The following is a 23,365-nucleotide window of genomic DNA, read 5'->3' on the forward strand; positions in this document are numbered from 1 at the left end:
ACCTGAAACACAGCCATCAGGATGATTTTTAAAAAATTGCTGCAGAAATGTGGAGAACTGAATTTAAGATTGGAAAAATGAGAAAAAGATGGAACCCAAACTTACAGGTCTTTCTGTCCTATTCACTTGTTTGAAAGTTCTCCACAAGGGGTCAGCCCCTGGGAGATGGCAGATGGCAGACTTATCCTGCTGTTGCGCTATATAAGACCAGAACAGGGGAAGAGAGACTCCATATACCACCATAAGAACTGGCCAGGATGAGGGAGTGTATGACTCAGCAGCTGCTACTGTAAAGATCTAGAGGAGAGAGTCCCAGTAGCTGAATGAGGTGAGGTATTATCTGTTCTGAAGTATCATGCCTATCTGCAGTGTTATGCTGTTAGTTAAATAAACCACTTTAATTATCACAGCTGGTGACAATCTTTATTGTCTACATGGATATATCTAAAAGAACCATTGCTGCTTTTGCCCCCCACCCCAGCATGTGAGGGGGGTGACACTAAAATTATTGATTAGAATATCATTGTAATCAAATGTAGATTTAGTTTTTTGTACTAAGTCTGAGTAACGACATCTGCAGCTTATGGGTGTATTTTTGTACCAAATGAAGGTTGATTTATACATGTTTATCTTCACAATACATTTATGTTTTGTGTGCTGGTTTTTTTAAACTATGTATTACATATTTTGAATTGCAATCTGATATTTGACATTACTGTTTGATAGGTGGGTCTCTACTGCCAGTAGTTACATTAGTGGATGGATCACTTCTTTCACCCTTTTTATTGTATTGCAATTTCACTCTGTGTCAGAACATTTAGAAAGACTTTTTTAAAAAAATCATTAAATATATACCCTTTGAGTGGCACAAGAATCACTTAACTATTGTGTTGCTAGTTTCATTTAAACACATTCAGCTCATTATTTATGTATTTATTATTCATATTCATAAGACATCTCATAAAATACACACTCTAGTGTTGCACAGAAAAAGTGAAAAAATAAAGCAAAAAATATCCATGATAAGCTTGAAAATTCAACCACCATAAAAGCATACCAAAAAACCCCCCACCAGTTCTGGAAATAGTGGTAAACAAAACCTAGCCCTGGGACTCCCTTGATGGAGGAAGGTTCCATGCAAACAGCCACCATCTTGACAGCAACTCAGGAAGAAACACCTCCTTATAGAATTCTCTGGTATATCAACCAAGTTTCTTCAAGATGAGATGTATCCCATTTTCAGACTTCAGGACAATCTGAGGGATGGGGATGGGAAGGTTTGCTGGGTCAGGCAAGATTTCAAAGCGAAGCAGTGTCAGAGCAAGGGCTACTTTTAACTCATTCATAGCAAACTGTTGCCCGATGCAGTTCCTAATCAGAGGAGAAAAGAAAGAAAGCCTTGAAAATAATCAAACAATCTAATTGCAAAGGCACCTCTGTTTATATTCAAACAGCTCAAGGTAGTTTCTCTGTTAAGCATTTAGCAGTCAATGATCTTCTTTTGCAAACTGAGGAGTTGCAATAAACTTGAGCACAAGCACATGACTCAAAGGCAACTTCCATTTTAGCCTTTCCCAGCCTGGTATCCTCCAGATGTTTTGGATCACAACTCTCATCATCCACCATCACCTAGATTATTGACCAGGCTGGTTGGGGCTGATGGGAGTCCAAAACATCAGGAGGGGAGCAATTTGGGGGGAGGATGCTCTAGTTTATGGAGCCTGAGCAATTTTGCAGATCAGGCCAATGAATTACATCAGTACCTTCTGATATTTACAGACAGAGCTTCCTGCTGCATCAACTTGCAACTGAAAACTGTATGTGTTGTCATATCATTAGTTTAATCTCTTTATGTTGCAACAATAAAGAAAAATAGTCTCCTATTGTATGCAAATAGTATTGCCTCTTTAGTAGGATAAATAACCATTTCCCATCCTGGTGCCCTCCAAATATTTTGGACTACAATTCCCATCAGCTCTACCTAGCATGCCTGACAATTGGCCATGCTAAGCAGGGCTGATGGGAATTATAGTCAAAAACATTTTGTAGTCTTCTTAAAGGGTCCAGTTCGGGGAAGGCTGGAAGATGTGGAATATTATTTCATGTATTTACTCTTCAGGGAAAGTGATGTAGTTTTACCAACAGGAATATTATTAAGGTGACTTAACCAAGAATGAAAGTGCCGTGGGAGAGCACTGCTAATCTCTGGGACTGAGCAAGTCCTGCTGTGTGCTTCTGGCCAACACTAAAAGGAGATCTTCCAGCAAGCATAGGAAATCTATAAGTGTTATTCTTGATCTCAACTTCAGTATTTTAGATACAGAACACAGAACCATTTGTACAGGAATGTTCCTGTGGAAAAGCACCTACATTTGACCTGGAGAAACAATTTTATGAATTGCACAGTTTTCTAGAAATTCTTCTGACTGAAAATAACTTTCTCCACACTGGTTACATTCATGTTCTTCCTGTAATTCCTTAAAGTCAGGTGTGGGGTATGATTTTGGCTCCACAGGGAATATCTTTATCAGGATCTGCCTTGTGGGCCACGTTTGACCATTGGGTAGGGTTGCCCATCTGTCAATCACATGACATCATCATGACATAACATGATAGACAAGGGCCACCCCCGTGTCAAAATCACCTGTGCTTCCCTTATAAATTTCTGTGATTGGGGATGTAAAGGAGGAGAGGGAAGACTAGCAAAAGGTTTAAGACAGCCCCCTGCAGTCCCATTTGAGTAAATGGGAGTGCAGGAGCTGTCTTGAAGCCTTTGCAAAAACCTCTTTCAATTTGCTCTCATGCACAAGCTGCTTCAAAAAGCACTTTTGCATAGGGTTTTAATGATGAAATCTTGCTCCCTTGGCTATATGATCTTGTTTCCTACTGGGAACAGAATTGTACAGCCAAACCAGGATTAAACTTTGTCCTCCCATCCATCATCTGATGTCACTAATGACATCAGTTGATGTGCAGGTGGGCATGCTTTGGGGGAAATGGCCTTGCAGGTGGCCAGGAGGCAGGAGATTCCCCATCCCTGCCTTAAGTCATATTCAGTAGACTAGCAATGCCTTGAGACAAATCACAAGCCTTTAAAGAAAAGAAAAAGCTATTAAAAAGAGCACAATCCGGACTAACCTTGATCCAGCTGCAAAAGGGATGAATGAATTGGGATGCCTTTGGGATGAATTATCTGCTGAAAATCTTGTAGGATCAAATACCTAAAGCAAGGGAGTTTGCAAGTACTTTATTAATGGTTCTTAGCTGCTAAACTACAGAGAGTATTGCTTTTGACACCAGAGAAGAAAGAGACGTTTATTTATAGGAAAGCTAAACCACCCAGATCATTCAGGGAACCATTAAAAAAAGCTCTCATTGTTCTGGATGTGATGGGGAGATACGTATTATTAGTATTATTAAATTTATTACCCACCTTTCACCAGTAGGTCCAAGTAGGTCAAAACAATATAAAATACATTATTTAGAACTGTTTTAAACAAATTTGTATTCATAGTTTTTTGCTGTCCTATGAAAACCCTATTCATAGGGTTGCCATAAGTAGGAATCAACTTGAAGGCAGTCCATTTCCATTTTTTTTCATCATAGGCAACTGTTGGAGCTTCTTAAAATAAGAACAACATATTTTGATTTGAAAGAAATCGTGATCCTGCAGACGTTCTCCAATATGAGACTGACCCTGTGTGTGTGTGTGTGTTGTGTGTAGCCAAATATAGGCTTCTAAGTATTTCACAAAATATAAAAGCAAATTATATAAATTGCAAAAAAAATTTCCACAATTAAAATGCACAACAACAAAAATATTAAAGTGAACGGGAAATTCCTTTATCCCATAGAGGCTCGTCCTAGAGCCCGATAGCACTTCAGATCTTAGTGAAATACTTGAAATAAACTATACAGTTACTTTTTCCCTTGTTTAAAAGAATTATTCACTAATGGGCAAAAAACCCTTGAGGTTTAAGAAGGTACCTATAGCCAACAGATATTTCTATCAAACCTTTAAAAAGCAGGGAGATTGGGCAGCTATAGTGAATGACCAGGGGAGCAGGAGACCTGATCTCCTCTTTGAGATATTGGACTGCCCTACAACAACAAAATTTGGATTGGTCTTTCACAGTCCAATCTACTTCCTGTGTACTTTGGAAGAATGTGGTAACATGTGCCTCTAAGCATATCATGAGTGGTAGCAACACCTGAATCAGGACTGCATCTCCAAAGATGGAGAATTAGATTTTGTATGTTTGTTGATGTTCTCTTTGCTTTGCTTCTTTCCTGAGAGTTGTTAGGAGAGGCTCTATTCCCCTCACAGAGCTCCAGTCTCCAGAAGAGGGGCTGAATCATGGGAAGTGTAGTTAGTGAAGGGTGCTGAGAGTTGCTAGGAGAAGCCTTGTTCCCCCCACAGAGCTTCAATCAGAGCAGCTGACTATTAAACCACTCTGGCCACTGGAGCTCTGTCAGGGGAATAGGAGTCTCCTAACAACTCTCTGCACCCTTCACAAATTACACTTCCCAGGATTCTCTGGGGGAAGCCATGACTGTCTAAAGTGAAATAAAGGTAGGCATGGGTGTGGCCTCCTGATTAGGCAAGCCAAACAGCTGTGAGTCTGGATTTTAGAACACTGACAGTTGGTTCTTACTGAGCATGCCCGATGTTATAATAAACTTTAATGTTAAATTTCTTAAATTAATTGAAAATGAGCCATGCATTCCCCCCCCACACACACTTTTAAACTTCAGAAGATGAAGGTCAGAGTATGGGGCAAGGTCAGTAATAGGATTAGAGTTACTCTGAACATGGCTGATTTTTAATTAATTTCAACAAATTATGAGACGACTGACAAGTCCAACAGGAGTCTGTATATTTTTTTCTCTTGTTTTACACTTTGAACTCTTAGTTCTCTTTAATTGTTGTGTGTATTGCCATGAAAACCTAACAGGGTTGTTAAGCAAGCGTTTCTGAGTTCAGGACTATAAGTTTTGTAAGGTATTGTTTTGAAATGAGCTTATGGGAAGCAGCAGACGGCATGGGGGTTATTTTCAATTTAGCATTGCAGAATACGAAAAATCCACACTGGCTATACTATACAGCCACTCTTGTGGCTGTATAATTACCTCAGGATCTTGCCATACACTAGGGTTTTGATGAACACAGTGAATCGCAACTGAAACGACAAAACCTGTAAAATAAATAACAGGAAAATATTGTCATTGCAACTTTTTAGAATTGTGAGTGCTTTGGTGCAGACCATTAATGTAGAGTCCCATCATGCAGCAGAATGAAACCTTAGATACTGTTGATGCGGGGAGCAGAATCATAACTTTTAGACTGCTGCTGGTGATCTTTGCATCTCTTCTTCCATCCACCCAATACTCTGCACTTTTCCTTCTCACCCTCATTTTTGCCTTTACTCTGACAACTTGACTTGAGGCAGAAGAAGTTAGCTTGGAAGAAATAAAATGTTAAAAATGAGTGTTACATTTCATTTGGGGTTTTCAAGAGTTCTCTTATGGTGGGCAGCAATTGCTTACTCTAACTGGAGTACTCTTGTAGTTTGATCTGCTATTATTATTAGTAATGATCTACTGCCCTGTTGCTTTTGAAGTCTATTTATGTTCTCCTTGGTTTTATGGATAGCATAAAGTGTTTATTTGTTTATTGAGGCCAATGCAAGTAAAAACTGAAATAAGCATGACAATTAATTTCAGCATAGGTAAGACCACAATCTTCCAGGCCATTTAAGAAACCTTTTGAGCACAATCTACTATGTTTTTTTTCACTTCCTAATCACCCCAGTGGGATTTGCACAGCTGAAGTTCCCAATTAATTGAGCCCCCAAAGTATCTCCATAGGATTTCTAAGTGTTGGCTAGCCTGTGGAAAGACTTGTACCTTACAGGTAGCATAAATGAATTACTTTTTGTAATCTGCACTTCCTTGGTCACAGATAATTCATTTGTCTCATCTATATGGAAGCTGCCCTTGCATTGTTATATGCAAACATCTCCCCGCAAGGGAATTAGCAAGTTCTCTCTAGTCACATTACCAACCAAATGGTGGTGGTAGTGGAAGAGGAAAAGATCCAAATTTCTTTGCATTTCCTCTTTTGGTGTTTCTTGGTGATCTGAAGTCAACCTGATCAGGAAGTGTCCTACATTCAGTTACTACTACTATGGGATGTAGTCAATGTAGTGCTAAGTCAGGGTCCCATTGACACAGGGATTGCCACTGCACAATAGGACTTTCCCCCTACTCCCACAACCCCCCTAAGCCTGTTCTAGGGGTTTCCTCCCACCCCCCAGAAGAGATACGGGAATAATGCAGGGCACACGCTGGGGGAGGAGAGTGGGAAAAGTCCCACTGTGCTAGCAGTAATCTTGCACTGATTGACAAGTTAGTAGAATACCACCAAATCATTGTACTAGCCAATCTGTAGTGCTTCAGTTGTTGCTGGATTACATCTCCCATGATCCATGACCATTGGCCATGCCAAATGTGGTTGATGGGAGTTGAGAGTTCAACATCAGCTGGAGGGACTTCTGACCTGCGTTCAGGGCTAAGGTATCATCCAACAACGAAGGGAATAAAAAATAGAATTTTTCTCTTAAGAAAATATGCAAACCTTCAGGCAAAGTGCGTCCATCAAAAAAGGTAATGGGTTTGTTCAGTTGTCGGGACACTGCTGGAATTGGAGAATATATTCGAAGACTCTCCTTTATGCACATTGTGGTATAGGTCATCTTACCAAAATCATCCCTGAAAGTTGCAGAAAGAGTCATTCATCCTTCTACTACTGAATAATCAGTTGTTAACAGCAGTGCAACACTACAACAACCAGTCTTAGCCTTTCTATTTCAAATTATCAAAGGTTCAAGCATGGAAAACATGGGTTCTTTCCCCCCAATTTGTATATAGGAATAAAAACCACTAATTCAAGAGATAATTGGAGAGATTTCATACAATACCTTAGTTATGTTTTTGGTGATTGTGAGTAAGTAACATTTTAAAAATGGGCATAGATATTTAGCATTGAAGGTGGTATTTGGAAGTAAGCATTCCTAAAGCTTGAATCTTACAATCATCTTTAATCTCTAATCCAGCAATCATGAACCTACTTGCATGGAAGCAAATCCCAATGAAGTCCAGTGGAACTTCTGAATATACATAGTTAAGATTGGGGCAATGCAAGTAAAAGCATAGCAGAGAAATAAATCTACATCTCTTCCATAAATCTTTCCAGTAGTCTTGGAAATAAATGGTTATGCACATAAAAATCCATTTGGGATCAAGTTCTACTTTGACCTTTTAAAACAGATCTTGAAACAGACCTTATTTCTTCTAAGGACATATGTAGGAATTACATGAATAGTCTCTCAATTTTCTTTTATTTTTACCAAAAAGCAGAACTGGAGGCTATGACCGGAAATGGGAGGGTGGTAGGGAGCGCATCTGCTTAACCCTTCCCTTTCCACTGTTTTCCCACTAAAAATCCCCCATGCTGCTTTCCCATCCATAGAACAAAACATATAGGATCTCCATCTTTTCCTCCCCTAAGAAGAGAAAAGTAGGTTGGGGAGGATCTTTTGAGTGAATAGTGGGAGGAGAGGAGGCTCCTGAGTGGAATAGTTCCTGCAGAAAGCAGTGCAGCTTGCATTTGGCATCCGTTGTACATCAACCGAAGGAAAGCCACAGTTGCAAAGGAATAATTGGAATCTCACCATTCTATGTCCTCCCGATCCCCTAGAATATCTTTGATCTCTTCCCGACATCTCTGCTGGTGCTCTGGATGCTGAGCCATGGAATGTAGGAGCCAGGAAATGCCACTGGCCGTAGTATCATGGCCCGCAAACATAAAAGTGTCCACTTCAGCACGGAGGTCTTCATCAGACAGTCCAACTCCATTTTCATCCTGATAAAGTAGGGGACAAGTAATCAACAGCTAACCTGAGTATTCCAAGAAAAATAGTAGGATTGCCTGTGTTTTATACCAATATAACTGAAGATGAAATAAACATGAAATCACACCAAATAAAAAAGTGTCACAGAAATGGAATTTTTGGATTCATCCAATGAATTGGCTGAAGTTGCAGTGACACAAGCAGTTACTTATTCCCATGGCTTGAGCAGGAAGTGAGGAACAGCCCTCTGGCTTTGCCATGTTTAGCCATTTTTTAGTTGGCCTTCCTTGTGTCTGTAAAACTCTTATGGGACTTTCAAGTCCACAAGATGCTACAAAAGAAGGACAGAGGAGATGCTAACACTTCTTTAGCCCCCTGAAAAGATTCTCCAACAGTAGTAGGGCTGGGGTTAGCACACGTAGCCTTTTGCTATTATTCATCTACAGTAAAATTTACCGGGGGAAATCACTAATGTTTACATTAGTGGCTGGCAAAAGTTTCCCCTTCTATGCAATTCATAAAGAGAAGAGTGAGGTCTTGATCTGTTAATCAATTTTTTGCCCAGTTGTTCGCTTTGCAAACTACTTGTAACTAGAGAACAGGGAGAAATTCTATTCCATTTGTATTTAAAGCTGAATCTATCAATTCTGCACTTTCTGAAACAGTATGAGAATCAAAACACAGCCTTCAAAATTCACCCATTATCTGAATTTTGTGATGCAGTTCTCCAATCAAACAATGTTTGTAAAAATGCATATATTAACAGAAAGTGTGCATAAAGATGAATGCATTAATGAAAACGACTTACAAAAATGCATTACAGTAGGAGAAATTGCTTGGAAAATGTGTATGTTAGATATGATTGCATACAAAATGGATTTATTAGGAGAAAATCACACTAAAACACTGAAGAATGTTCATGAGGATTTTTTTTTTAAATGCAAATTGCTGCAGAAATGTGGTAAACTGAATTTAATATTGGAAAAATGAGAAGCTGAGAGAACGGAAACTGACAGACCCTTCCACCCCTAGATGTAACAATGCATAAGGTAGAGTGTAATAAACTGCTTCATGTTATTTCTTACCTTGGCACAAAGAAGAATGTCCAAAAAATCCAAGTGTCGCTTCTTCTGGATCTTTTCAAGTTCTCTTTCATTCTGGAGGGATTTCTTCCTCTCTTCAATTACTTTTTCTATAGTTACAAAATAAAGTTACTCCAGAGAGAACATATCACATTTCTTTTTAATTATTTCTTTAACCCCATCTTACCCCTTGAATTCAGGGCAGGTAGCAAACAATTTAAAATATACAAAATAAATAACATATAACATGAGGCTTCATAAGGGACACTCTAAACCTGAGGCCTTCAAAGCAATCTAGTTTCCATTCCTCTCCTTTATCAACCTTCATTCTAAAGGGATTCATCCACTGAGGTCTCCGAGGTCTTTTTGGTCTGAAGTTGCTTAACTGAGCACCCATATCACATGGGCATATTTGAGTTCTTTGTCCCTAGGTTCTGCCTTTTGTATGGTCTGATTTAAGGCAAATGATGCTTGCATTTGTGCATGTTTATTGTACTGACTTTCCACAAATGCCAATAAAATACATTATTAAAGTGTGTGTGTGTGAGTGTGAGCATGACCGTGATTGAGAGAGAAATACCAGCCAGTCCAGAACTATTGGCTCTTGCTCCAGCCTTCTTTATCCCAGCTAGAATTCCTCTTAATACCACTCATCATTAGACAGACATAATGGTGAACCAAAGCACTCCCATGTAGTAGTGAATTTTTGTAAAGCTTACACAGGAGCAAGGAGAGAATCAGCCAAAGTCGGAGAGATACCTGTATGGTGATGTGCCAACTTGCAGGCTTCCTTAAAGCGCTGTCCTGATGGGGTCCATGAATAGAGGAGATCATTCTGAAGTAATGCTGAGGTGATTCTCTGAAACACTAGCAGAGTTAGATCAGACACGGCTTTGACATAATAATCCATTTCTCTGGAGGAAAACAAAGATGGAGTATTTCAGGTATACAAATATGGGCAATGCTACCAAGAACTCTTGGTTATATTAGAATTTGACAGCACTAACTTGTCAGTCTGGCAGCTGCTCTTGTAACTGAATGCACATTTCATGATGCTATCAAGAGTCATTAAACTGACATGGTCAAACATCTCCAAAGACTTCATGGGATCTTCCGCAATCAGCTTCTCCCATTTATCCTGATGTGGGAAAATGACAAGAAAGCTTATGTTGCTTTCATGACCTGAAAGCAAAGTATCTTCTCTTAAAAATATAGGTGTTTTGAAAGCATGGTATTAATACAAAGCTGAAGATTTAAGGCTGTCCTACAAAAATATCTGGACTGAGTCTAAAGAACCCAAATCCCTTCTTCAGTTTCATTTTGGGTGTGTAGCAATGTGAAGTATTCTTGTGCAATGTGCACCAAGCCACATGCTAGTACACGACTATACAACCATGCTACCAGATCTGCTGCAGTGCGATTGCTATGATAATATGCATCATGTTAGGAGCAATATAAGGTCATCTCATTATATTATTCCTAATGCACTATGTTGAATTCTCATTAAATATGTTCAGTGTGCCATGGGTCTCTAGGTTCCTTTCTGCAATGATGTTTCAGTACTGAGATGGGACTTCTTGTGCACAAATTGCAACTGGACTGTATATGGAAAGTATGAAAGAAATCACACAGTGCAGGTGATACTGATAAGTCTTTCAAAATTAAAATTTTTAAATTTCTTTATTAAAAAATGTGTATTTAAATTTGTATATTTGTTTTTAATATTTTTAATTGTTGTAAACCGCCCAGAGAGCTTCGGCTATGGGGCGGTATACAAATGCAATACATAAATAAATTCAAAGCAAAAGCAAACTGTTCTGTTGGGTAGCCATGTGAAGGAATGTGGGCCATGTGGCAATAAGGCATGATTTAAGTTACCTGGACATACAGCTGATGAAACATAAGGTTTCGTATCTATTAGTTCATTGACAGAGCCATGTATTGTGAATGACACTCTACCATCTGGCTGAATCAAGATGCACCTACAAACTGGACTGGGGTAATTCTCCCAGTACAACTTCCTGTGCTATCAGGGCTGCCTCCAGGAATGCCAGTGCCCTTGGGCATCAGCTTGCCCCAGGACCCTCCGCTCCCCTTCCGCGATCCACGGCAGGAGCCGTGCTGCAGATCGCAGGACAGGAGCTTCCAAGCCACCCACCATCCCCCCAGTTCAGCTACCTTTCGCTGCAGTTTTTTGCAGCTGCGCGCATTGCATGCGCAGGGTTGCCATCAATCAAGATGGTGGCCGAGGTTTCCATAAGGGGCTGAAGCCTCTGCCACCATCTTGGTTGATGGCACGCAGAGCACGCATTGTTGCCATCAACCAAGATGGCGGCAGAGGCTTCAGCCCCTTACGGAAACCTTGGCTGCCATCTTGATTGATGGCAACCCTGTGCGTACTGCAAAAAACAGCAGAGAGAAAGGTAGGTGAAGCGGGGGGATAGCGGGGGGATAGCAGGGGGATGGCGGGCAGCTCAGAAGCTCCTCCTGTCCTCCTGTGGATCACCCCCCGCAGGGGCTCCTGTAGCTCCAGGGCCCTCGGGCCAGTGCCCCACCTGGCCGCCCTTTAGAACTGGCCCTGTGTGCTATGACCCAGTAATAACAGATATGGAACTGAGATTTCTAGTATTATACCAAATTACCAAATTCTTCCAAGCTACACAGGAAGTGGATTGGATTGTGAAAGACCAACCCAAATTGTGTTTGCATTTTTACACATTTGTAGGGCACTACAATATCTCAGAGAGGAGGTCAGGTCTCCTGCTCCCCTGGTATATTCACTATAGCAGCCCAATTTCCCTGCTTTTTAAAGTTTGATAGAAATATCTGTTGGCTATAGGTATGTCCTTAAACTGCAAGGTTTTTTGCTTATTAGTGAATCACTTCTACTATTTTCCCATTAGTTTCATTAAGTGAGAATAGGTTGCTTACCAGCATAACTTTGACCGAATCTGAAATATGTGCTACATAGGATTTCAAAATGTCATAGTGGAAAGCTGGCGTTAGCAATCGCCTATGCTGGTGCCACTTAGGTCCACTTGAGATAAGCAGCCCTTTCCCTATGTATACAAATAGGAAAAGACTGGTTAGACTGTGCCAGGTGATAGCAAAGCATTGATATTATTACACACATTTTTGCCAGAGCTTGTTTGTACACCAGATTTACAGGTTGTTATCCCAGGCTTAAGACATTTGAAGGTGTTATGACAGAGCCATTATTACCCATTGGGTATTCTTCCATCCTAGTATTAACTCTGGTGAATCAGTTTTGCAGGATTCTGTTAAAAAACACACACACACCACAACAACCACCAGAGATGATAGCAAGACAAAAATCAATCAGTAAGTGTACACACTATGAGGTGTAATGATCCCAGTGTTCCTTTGTAACTCCTTTAACACTTAATAAAAAGATTGCCTTTCTCCAATTGCAGAGCGGTTTTCTAAGATGTTGCTTCACACCATTGCCGATTGTCTTAGATCATTCCCCAGTTACTATGATTCTTGTGAAACTATTGTGAAACTATATGGCGCAATGATATGGGGCTGGGCAGAAAAAGCAACTTTAGCCTTGGAGACGACCCAAAACAATTTCTTAAGGCGCCTACTGTTCTTACCCCAAGGAACTCCAGCAGCCATGCTCTGAGCAGAAACTGGCCTCCTGCCACTGAGTGCGCGAATACATTTAGCCCTCTTAAAATTTACGAGATCACCCACCTTAAACCAAGGCAGGGAACTACTTAATATATGTCTTGCTCATCCTCTCTTCCATACTACTTGGAATAGTAGAATTGAAGGTATTCTACAAAGATATCATATAACTCGTCAGCAATTTACACATATAGACACAAACAAGAGACTCCATGAGTTAATTTTTAACCATTGTAACTATTTAGACCATTTGACTTTAATTAACTGTAGTACTGCCACATGGTATTGGAAATTCAAAAAAGACCATGTCTGCTCTCCATACCTCTTACAGGCTTTACCAGTGCCTCTCAGACGTGCATTTACGGCCCTTCGTTTTTTTACATTACCCAATTCTGATAGAGAGGGCAGAATATCCAAAACCCCAAAAGATCAAAGAAAATGTGTCTGTGGCTCTGACGGAGCGGAAGATCTCCCGCATATTATACTACACTGCCCAATCTATCAGAACCCGAGAGTAAATTTTTTGCAGAAATGGCTTGATTCCAGCGAGATGCTTACGGATGAGGAAAAAATATTATCTCTATTATCTGATTTAAATCATGAGATAACCCATAAGGTATCCCTCTTTGCTCTGGCGGCTCAGAAATTAAGAGCCATCTTTGTCTTAGGCAACTAACTAATTTATTTAAATTAAATTTAACCAAATTAATTAATAATTTTAACCGCTCTACTATGACAATCCCGAGTTTTATCCTAGTATTGTACATTGTATTTGTGTTGGTAAATTAACCAACAATTTTAACTGACCTATTATGATAATATTGTGTTATATTCTCGCATTGCATATCGTATTTGTGTTGGCCTATGGCCCTACAATAAATAAATTGAAACTAAGAAATGTGAAACTATTAATTATTTACACACACACACACAAGACAACAACCCCAATTTTGCATACATGATCCCAGAAAAGAGGTAAGTCAACATCACTCTTTCATTTCACTTTTGAGTCATTCCTTGAATGTTCAAATAATTCAGATGTTGAAGCAAGTTCAAAAACTATCAACTCAGGACAATTCATCATGCCATCTAGTCAAAAGGGTTTACTCACAGGAAAATGTGCATAAAATTGCAGCCTAAGAAATAATTTACGGGCTGTAGCTTATTCACAAATTGAGAACAGTGAACATAATTAACATAAAGAAAATGTTGAGTTATTCAGTGCATAGTACTATGCATCAAGAACCTCCCATTGATCTGTGGAATACTATGTGATTATCACTTCAGTCATCAATGGAAAAAAGCCAATGACTCCTACAACTGTGTAAACGCAGTAACAAGCAATGCAGGAAGAGACAGAAAAGAAAGGAAGCTAGTTTTATGGTCAAATACTAACAAGAGCTGTCAAACAAAAACTCTTTATATTGAAATAAATTTAAATATAAATAGACAGATGGTATCTGAATAAAATACATCCAGCATGATCTGAGCAAAAGAAGGCAACATATATTATCTATTGTTTGGCTGCAATGCCATGATATAGGGAATAATCCTTAAATTAATCCTTTAAACAAGGAGCACATTACAAACCAGCTTTCTCGGTGGCGGCCCCCACCCTCTGGAATTCCCTCCCACAAGATCTACGGCATGCCTCTTCCCTAAATGTATTTCGTAAAGCCTTAAAGACCTGGCTTTTTCAACAGGCCTTTGGGATTTCCGGGGAGGGTTAACTTCTATGACTGAAATGCCTCTTACCCTGCACTAGTATTGTTGTTGCTGCTGTATTGTTTATATATTGTATTAATGTATTTTATCGCATTGTGTTTTAACTGTTTACATGTACGTCGCCTAGAGTGGCCATCGGCCAGATAGGCGACACATAAATTAAATTTTATTATTATTATTATTATTATTATTATTATTATTATTATTAATAATAATAATAATAATAATAATAATAATAATAATAATAATAATAATAATAATAATAATAATAATAATAATAATAATAATGATAATACCATAGGACTGAGATGGTCATCATATGGGACAGTACCGGGATAGGGACCGGCAGGGTGCTGGCAGGTGCACACACAGAATGCCCACCATGTCATCACCTTGCCCAACCCTGGTACAATCTCGTCAAGTAGCAGTGGCACCACCACTCTGCCTCAGTCGCTCCTACTGAAAACAAAATTAAAACTCTTTGAGATTAAATTAAGTTAGGGATGAGGTGACTAATCTCAGCAAATAGTTAAGATTACAATTCCCTTGTACCATGTATATGACAATGACACACAGAAAGATTGCTTGCATACATACCGATCCAAGGAATCAAGCGCTCATAGGAGATTTCAGGCTTGGGATCTAGATAATTAAAGTGAAACACACCACTCAGTGTTACACATTTAAATTCACAGCAAAAGTTAACATTTCCAGCACTCAGGGCCATACTGGAAACATATTATGATTTTCTTTATCTGACACAAGGATGAGAGAGATAATAAATATGAGACACAAAAATGTGCACATGTTATATATGGCAGTTAATATAATTTACATTAATGTATGCATTATGGCAGGTCATGGCTAAGGGGATGCAGTATTCCTCCTCTATGCTACCACCAAAACTATAAACATTTCATGTTTACCCCATTAAGTGAAACATAATACTTGTTCTGCATGTGTAAGAAACAATTATTTTAGTGTGGTAGCACCTATACTTTGGAACTCCCTGCCTGTTGACATCAGGCAGGCGCCTTCACTCCATTGTTTTTCAGCACTTGGCTAAAATATTTCTGTTTAGACAAGCCTATACAGACATGTAGATGTTGGTGTGTTTTAATATTTTTAGTTTACTGATATTTTAATTGTCTTTTAGTTTATTTTAATTACTTATTTTCAACTGTTTTTATTGACCACTTTAATATTTCTTGTAAACCTCTTAGAGGTTTTGTTACAATCAAGCAGTATATACATTTTGTTACATATATAATAAATAAAAACCCATAAAGGGTATATATTTTTTAGAAATATTGTGTGTTGGAAGGGATCTACAAAGCCATCAAATCCAACTCCCTGCTCAATGCAGAAATACAAATTAAAGCATACCCGACAGGTGACTGTCCAGCTGCCTCTTGAATGCCTCCAATGTTGAAGAGCCCACCACCTCCCTAGGGAATTGGTTCAATTGCCGTACTGCTCTAACAGTTAGGAAATTTATCCTGATCTTGAGTCAAAATCTGGCCTCCTGTAACTTGATTATTCCATAATTATTCCATGTCCTGCACCCTGGGATTTTGAGATCCTGGCCTTCCTCTGTGTGACAACCATTCAAGTAGTTGAAGAGTGTTATAATATCTCCCTTCAGTCTTCTCTTCTCAAGGCTAAACATGCCCATTTATTTCAGTGTCTCCTCACAGAGCTTTGTTTCCAATTGACTGATCATCCCCTCATCTGAACCTGTTTCAGTCTGTCTACATGCTTCTTAAAATGCAGTGTCCAGACTGAATGTAGTACTCAAGATGAGGCCTAACCAATGCCAAATAGAGGGGAACTAGTACTTCACATGATTTGGAAAGTATACTTTGCAGCCTAAAGTAGCATTTGCCTTTTTTGCAGCCACATCGCACTGTTGGCTCATATTCAGCTTGTGATCAACAACAATTTCAAGATCCTTCTTGCATATAGTATTGCTGAGCAAGTATTCCCCATCTTATAACTATGCACTTTGTTTCTTTTTCCTAGGTGTAGAAGTTTACACTTATGCCTGCTAAATTTCATTCTGGTTTTTTTCAGTCCAATGCTCCAACCTATCAAGACCACTTTGAATTTTGTTTCTGTCCTCCAGGGTATTAGCTATCCTTCCCAATTTTGTATCATCTGCAAATCTGATATATTATATATTTATATTATATTTATTAAATTTATATCCCGCCTTATGGCCAAAAGGCCCTCAAGGCGGCTTACAAAAACATGAATATAACACATCATAAAGCATAAATACAATAATGCAATTCTCAAAATTAAATAACAAATAACATTATTAAAAGAAAAGAAAAAACATTTAAATGTGTCACAATAAGAGAACCAAACACTTTATAAAAAGGCCTAGATAAAAATCTTCAATTTCCCAGCAAATAAGTAGCATTTTTATTTTTAACATATAAATATACACAGTATATAAGTAGCCAAACAATAATAATAAACAACAAACTAATGAGAACATCTCAATAAGTATACAATTAAACAATCCCCACACACTTCACAACAGTGTTTAACAAAAATATGCTATAGTCCAAATAACAGCAAAAATGAATCTCCAAAATTAAATAAGCAGTCCCCACACCTCCTCATCCAAGTCATTAATAAAAATGTTAAACAGCACTAGGCCCAAGGCTGAGCCTTGTGGTACGCCGCTCATGACCTCCCAGTTTGAGAAGGAACCATTGATAAACACTCTTTGAGTACAATTCTGTAGCCAACTGTGGATCCATCTGTGGTTCCATCCAGTCCACATTTAGCTAGCTTGCTAATCAGAATATCATGGGGCACTTTTCTATTATGCTGGTGTGGTTGTGGCTTTAGAGGGATGATATACCATATATGGTGGGAATGTGCTGAGGTACAACGCTTTTGACAGCAGGCCTTTATGATCCTGTCAGCTATTACATGCCAGCTGTTGTCTCCCCACCTAGTTTTAGCTTTATTATTGCTGGAGAATGAAAGAAATCCCTCAGTGGCTTGTAAAGAGTTATTTTGTATGCTCCTAGCAACTTCATGTATAGAAATATGGAGCCATTGGAAAGGCAAGTCCCACCCCACAATCAAGGGATGGATGGATCAAGTATGGGCTGTAGCCTTTTCTGACTGGTTGACACAGCATTGTAGGGTGATCAAGGGTGTCACAAACGAGACAATTTTGACAATACTTGGCTTCTATTTTTCAGCTACATAAATAGGAAAGTGTCCAGTCTTAATCCTCCTTTGACACATCTCTCTCTTTGGAGGGCGTATGTACTATGAACTGGGAGAGTTGGGTGAGTTTATTTGATGAAATTTATTGTAATGTTCACAATAATACTTTGAATACACCAGATATGTTGATTGTATTATTGCTTAATTTCTCTTTGTTGTTACTGTCTGAAAATGCCATAAAAATTGGGGTTTTTTTTCTTTTCTATGTGAACAAAGATCAGATGTTAATATAATTAGCACAAAAAAGTTCACACATGATAAGATTCACATAGAAACAAACTCTTGGAAATGAAGCAGAGCCTGGAGAATTTTCTCTAGAAAACATTATTATATATTTATACCTTCATATTAATAAAGTAGCCATGTGTTCTACTTTACAGACAATAGCTGTCTATTTGAAAGCATTCTCTTTGAAGGGCTGTCCAAGCAAAGTCTGTTTCAAGGATAAAGAACCCTAAGAAGAGAAAGTAGGAGTCTTAGAAGTTGCTTATAAACGGTAAGTTAGCTCCTGGACAGCAGACCGAGCAGGCACACAACTCACGTGGTCATAATTATAATAATTTCTAGATAGGTATATGCACATTTTATGCAGATTGGTGTCCTGTTTTTGCAGTGATGCGTTTCCTCATTTTTTGTGATCTGTGTTGGAAGTGGGGCAAGAGCAACTCCTGTTTTGTTCTTTTGTTTGTGCTCCAGAAGGAAGATAGAGCTAGGGTCCTCCAGATGGATAGGCTTTGTTTACCTTTACCTGTGATGCTCTGACTGACTTCCTTCTGTCCCTAGACTGTTACGACTTTAGGGAAGCTTACCTGCCCCTCCTCCTTCTGCCCTTTCCACTCCTTTTTCCTCTGACTGTCCAGGAGAGAGGAGACATCCCTTTGTCTCTGCTCTCTCCAAGCATAAGGCTAACTCCCGCACCTGGGCGTTATGCCTCCAACTTAGCTAGTTAGTTAGAACTAGGTATACCTTTTCTATCTACTATGTATTTCTATAAATAAAATAGCTTTTCTTATTTTACTACGTCTCCAGTCTCAGTGATGCTGATGCAGGGTAAAAGCCTGCTTTCTTAGACAAACGAACGCACACGCTGGCACACTTGCATTTCAACATCTGCTGTTACTCTGCTGCTGTTGTGTTGCTTTAAATGAAATTAAGCAACACAAACACACACAGCGCAACAATCTGCAAGTAGCCACTCTACCTATTAATAATTAATTATCCTCAGTGAGACACACTTACCACTTCTGCCAAATACAGTTTTGGCATAATCAGGGTGGGTGACAATTAAGGAAGAAATAAAACCCCCAAACCATCTGGGAAAAGCATAGGGGAATTTTTCAGCCCAGTCCAACATTATGTTCAGTTCTTCTCCACGGCTGGTGATCTGCAATAATGGGATTTACATTTTTAGTGCAAACCTGTCTCTTGCAAGCATGACAGTCCCCCTCACCCAGGAAAAGGATTTAGGGTAGTATTCAGTTAACACAACAGCTGGTGTAGCACAGTGGGGAGGACAGCCTGGCTGGGAGTCCAGAGTCTGTGAGTTCAAATCCCCACTCATGTCTCCTGGGTGTCAAAGGCCAGCTAAAGATCACCCCCACAGTGCGTGGCTCAGGGGTTACGTGCCCTGCCACCTGTGCAGCCGTGGGCAAGCTGCATAGTCCCAAGGAGCCCAGTTGCCCCCCAGCTGGCAGTTGTGGGCAAGGAAGGGGCTGGCTTGTGCAGCTGTGGCAAGCTCAGCAGGCCCTAGCCAGCTGGGGAGGAGGGTCACCATAACTTGGGATTGACAGGCAGTCCATTTCCATTTTTCAGTTAACACATCCCATCAGCACAAGAATTACCACTAGCACAACAGGACTCTCTCCTCCCCCCACCTCCCCAAATATGCTCTAGAGGGTTGGAGGAATCTCTAGAACAGACTTAGGGGGCACACAGGGGGGCACCCATTGCACTAGCAGTAATCCTACTGATAGAATGCTTACTTAGTGCTAAGTTGGATACAGCCCATAGACCTTTCATCCACTGAGTTCCCTTCTGCAGTGAGTAAATGGGGTGCAAAAAATGAGCATGACTCAAAGAGGTCATCCAGTTTCCTTGCTTACACTCTGCTTCTGCAGGTGATGCTTTTCATAACACTTGCTAAAGTTTGAACAAGGTTGTCCATTTGCCAGATTCAGGGAAGCTACAACTACAGATAAACAACATGCCCTGTAATCTGTTACCCCATTAAAAGAAGTCTTTAAGTTGTTTGCAGACACACCACAGTTTAATCTGTGTCCGCTTTATAGCCCAAAGCCACCCTAATCCAGCATCTTTTCCACCCTCGATTACCCCACCACCACGACAGAGTATCTCTTTGCTTACCTGGTGGATGTTACCGTAGAGCCAGTGGCTGGGTGGGCCTGGAAAACTCTCAAAAGTCTTGAGCAGTGTTTGCCTTTTGATATACAACTGGATGGATTTCATAATCACATAAACAAGACAGAACCCAGCACACAGGAGCATTAGCTGTAAAGAGAGGCTTGCTGTTTTCTCTGCTGTGAATACCATGATGGTAGAGTCTCTGAAGCCAAAAAGAGCACAATCATATGTTGCCTTCTCTTTCTGTCTGCCCATGAATAGATCCTGTAGCCAATACTCAGTGAAATGGACAAGCACGCAGTTGCTCTTATGTGGATCTACTGTTGCAACATTGCTTGCAGTTCAGCCCTACCCATAATATTTGCCTTGGAGAAACCTTGAGGGAAAGTTTCCAGTTTGATCATCTCATCTAATTTTTGCCCTACTTCAATTAAGAGAGTGTATTAAAGAAATTAAGGGTGAGTAAGAATAATGTAGTATGCCTTGTATCAATTAAAGAGAATTATGTGTACAATCCTTGGTTATGAATCACATTCTAGAAGATCGTAAGTAGTCTAAGATATCACATGGAGCTAATTTTAACTGCTGAGCTTCCCTTGGTTCCTTAACAGGCCCCAATTTTAAGCTTGGATGAATACTGAGTGATCTAGATCTAGATTCAGGTGTGGTTTGGGACCTGAAGCTGTATACACTCTAAGCCATTTGTAGCACAAAAATGTAGGGTCCCCCCAATCTGGAATAGTTCATCCTCATCCTCAGTGTGATACTTAAACTCTAAATTGATTCTAAATCCTGCCATCCACAAGGATGGGTGAGGTTATTCAATATGCATTTGGAAACACCATTAGGTTACCTAAACCTTTTCCTCCCTGCACATGTCCCAAGTAAATGAAGGAAGTGGTGACTGTGATCCTGGTATATGCCCACCCACAACATCATTGATCAGGTGTGGATACACCTCCCATTACTGAGACTACCTATATCTCTTTTCATATGGACACACTGCAGGTAATGCAGAATCAATTTGTAATGAACTTTTGTTTTTTGAATGAAATCAGTTTCTCAAAAAGCACTTTTCAGGAGCAAAAACATACAATGCATCTAGATTGTGTGTGGACTACGCAGAAAAAACAAGTACTAGGTCTCCAAAATGTTGTGTTATGCAGCCTGAGACACTTTGGTCACCTTGTTGGACAATCCGCACCAGGAGGTGAACAAAGAGCACTTCCCTGTTGGTTCTGCTGAACCTCTCAGCTGTGTTTAATACTGTTACCCATGCTACCCTTCTCAGCCACCTGATGGGAATGGGCCTAGGACAGCCTTTCCCAACCAATGGGCCACCAGATATTGTTGGACCACAATTCCCATCTTTCTGAACCATTGGCAATGCTGGCTGAGGCTGATGGGAGTTGTGGTCCAACAACATCTGGGGGCACACTGGTTGGGAAAGGCTGCTCTAAGACATGGCTATAAAAACACAAGAATGTAAACATGTAAGAAAAGTCCTGCTGAATCAGACCAATGGTCCATCTAGTCTAGCATCCTATTTTCCCACAGTGGTCAAACAGATGCCTCCAGGAAGCCCACAAGCAGGAGATGAGAGCAACAGTCCACTCCTGCTATTACTCCCCAGGAATTGACCTTGAGTCAAGTTGGAAGTTCCATATCACCATCATGACAAGTATCCTCCATCTGTTTGTCTAATCCCCTTTTAAAGACATCTAAGCCAATATTCCCAGGTCAGGATTGTCCCTGATACTATGGTAAAGCTACTATATGCATATATCCACATCTCTTTCATGTACTTCTAGGCAAAAGTAGTTGTCCTCATTTTGTCAATGTGGCTTTGTTCCGAGCAAGCCTCCACCCCAACATGTATTACTCATCCTGTTTGCTTGGAGCATCTGTGCTTAAAAGGCAAATCTGTGAACCTTTACCTAGTTCCTCGAGGGTTACAGAAGAATATAACTTAGAAGGTGTCGTTAATGATACACCACCTGTAGCAATGTGGAGAAAGGCCAAAGAAGAAGCAGCAAGACAGGGTGTGTGAGGTAGGGTTGCCGGGTTCCTGGCCTGAGACTGATCCTGTATCTTTAGCAGAAGAGAAAGTCAGCCAAGTGCAGGTGTTCTTGCAACATTGTAATGGGAAAAACCACAAGGTGGAATTCTCCCTTCCCCCTGCACAACTTTTAAAGATACAGATGACCTCTTGGAGACCCAGGTTCTGATCACTTCCAGATTGCCTGTCTAATCAGCATTCCTCCTGATTTGTTTGCTGAGAGATTAGATTATGTTGCATCAAGAATTATCCCACATATTTCAGTGCATTTTCCTGTCACTTTTCTTATTGCAAAAAGTCTGATCTTTTGGGGAAGTGGGTTTATTTTGCAAGAGCTCCATATCAGCTTTAGTTGTGCAACCTGAATTTGCTGGAATGTGATTGAACCTAACCAAAAAATAGTGCTAATCTGGAAGCACCCTTTGTATTTTTCAGGTTATTGTCACCTGTTCCTCAGCTTTAGTTAGGTGTTTTTAAGCAGTTTTTTTTAGCACTTCATCCTCCATTAGTAGTTTTGTATAAGTAGCAGTAGGGTCACCTCCATTATTCATTTCAACATAGATATGGAGAGAGAAAAGCTCTGTGCTCCACTAATTTTCTAAGCTGCTTCTTTAGCTAGAATAAGGTGTTTTTTTTTATTTTTATGAGTTCTCACAAGTCTTTTGAAGCTAGTATTTAAACGATTACTATGTAAGAATTTTGAAGTCAATAATGAATAGGGAATATAGATTATGGTTGTTTGTAACAATTAACAGATGTGAGGTTCACTGTGTGGTGGTTCGGTTCTAGGTTGTGTTCTCATTTAAGATAAATGGCTGTGTATTGTTTAGAACAATTGAGACTTTAAAGAGTTTATAGCTAAGGTGTGAGTTCTGAGCACATTTTGTCCCTCTCTTTTGTTTTGGGTATTCTGTGATCTTTTAAAAGTTTTATGCAGTAAGGCAAATAGTCAAAGGTGACTTTGAGGGATGTGTTTTAAAGATTGCCTGTACTTCTGTCTTTTAACCTTTTATAGTATGACTGGGGGGTTTTGTGTGTGATTTATGTCATATTTTAAAGAATCATTATATGATTGGAATATTTTATTTTACTCCAAAACTTGTTGAGCTAAAATAAAGAGTTTAGCATCAGTGAATACTGGCGTCTCTTTTCCTTTTTGGTGTGTGCTTGTAGTCCAGGGCTTGGTGCAAAACACCCCAGGCTTGGGACCTTGAGGCCACTGCTAGCAATGTCTCTGCTTTTGGTGACTGGTCTTGCATGTAATGCACATGGGATTTAGCAGGGCATATTAATCCCCAGTGTATGTATAAGGGATCCTAGTC

The 23,365-nt window shown here is 39.8% G+C and overlaps 1 protein-coding gene across 3 annotated transcripts; it reads right to left on the reverse strand.

Moving 5' to 3' along the window:
* Positions 1-918: 918 nt before the first annotated feature.
* Positions 919-22,056, reverse strand: LOC133387666 (cytochrome P450 4A2-like). 3 transcript variants are annotated; one of them, XM_061632905.1, is made up of 13 exons: positions 21,982-22,056; positions 19,988-20,186; positions 18,863-19,007; positions 14,969-15,013; positions 11,927-12,054; positions 10,003-10,133; positions 9,755-9,909; positions 8,999-9,105; positions 7,734-7,924; positions 6,638-6,771; positions 5,131-5,195; positions 3,139-3,221; positions 919-1,371 (listed from the first exon to the last, which is right to left on the reverse strand). In XM_061632905.1, exons 2-13 carry the CDS (start codon positions 20,171-20,173, stop codon positions 1,203-1,205), a joined length of 1,539 nt encoding a protein of 512 aa, XP_061488889.1. In that variant the 5' UTR covers positions 20,174-20,186; positions 21,982-22,056; the 3' UTR covers positions 919-1,202. The 3 variants fall into 3 exon arrangements, with proteins under 3 accessions (XP_061488889.1, XP_061488888.1, XP_061488887.1); XM_061632904.1 differs by lacking the exon at positions 21,982-22,056 and adding an exon at positions 21,922-21,978; XM_061632903.1 differs by lacking the exon at positions 21,982-22,056 and having other exon boundaries at positions 19,988-20,322.
* Between the last annotated feature and the right edge of the window lie 1,309 nt (positions 22,057-23,365).

The sequence above is a fragment of the Rhineura floridana genome, chromosome 6 (genome assembly GCF_030035675.1).
Source record: "Rhineura floridana isolate rRhiFlo1 chromosome 6, rRhiFlo1.hap2, whole genome shotgun sequence".
In the NCBI taxonomy this organism is placed as follows: domain Eukaryota; kingdom Metazoa; phylum Chordata; class Lepidosauria; order Squamata; family Rhineuridae; genus Rhineura; species Rhineura floridana.

What these genes read in the sequence shown, in the direction of transcription:
- LOC133387666 (XM_061632903.1), bottom strand. Translation starts at nt 20,239, where the DNA reads ATGGGCAGACAGAAAGAGAAGGCAACATATGATTGTGCTCTTTTTGGC. An exon ending in TCTACGGTAACATCCACCAG is followed by an intron (nt 19,008 to 19,987) that starts GTAAGCAAAGAG and finishes CCATTATTGCAG; the next exon opens with ATCACCAGCCGTGGAGAAGA. An exon ending in AGCAGCTGCCAGACTGACAA is followed by an intron (nt 9,910 to 10,002) that starts GTTAGTGCTGTC and finishes GTTTTCCTCCAG; the next exon opens with AGAAATGGATTATTATGTCA.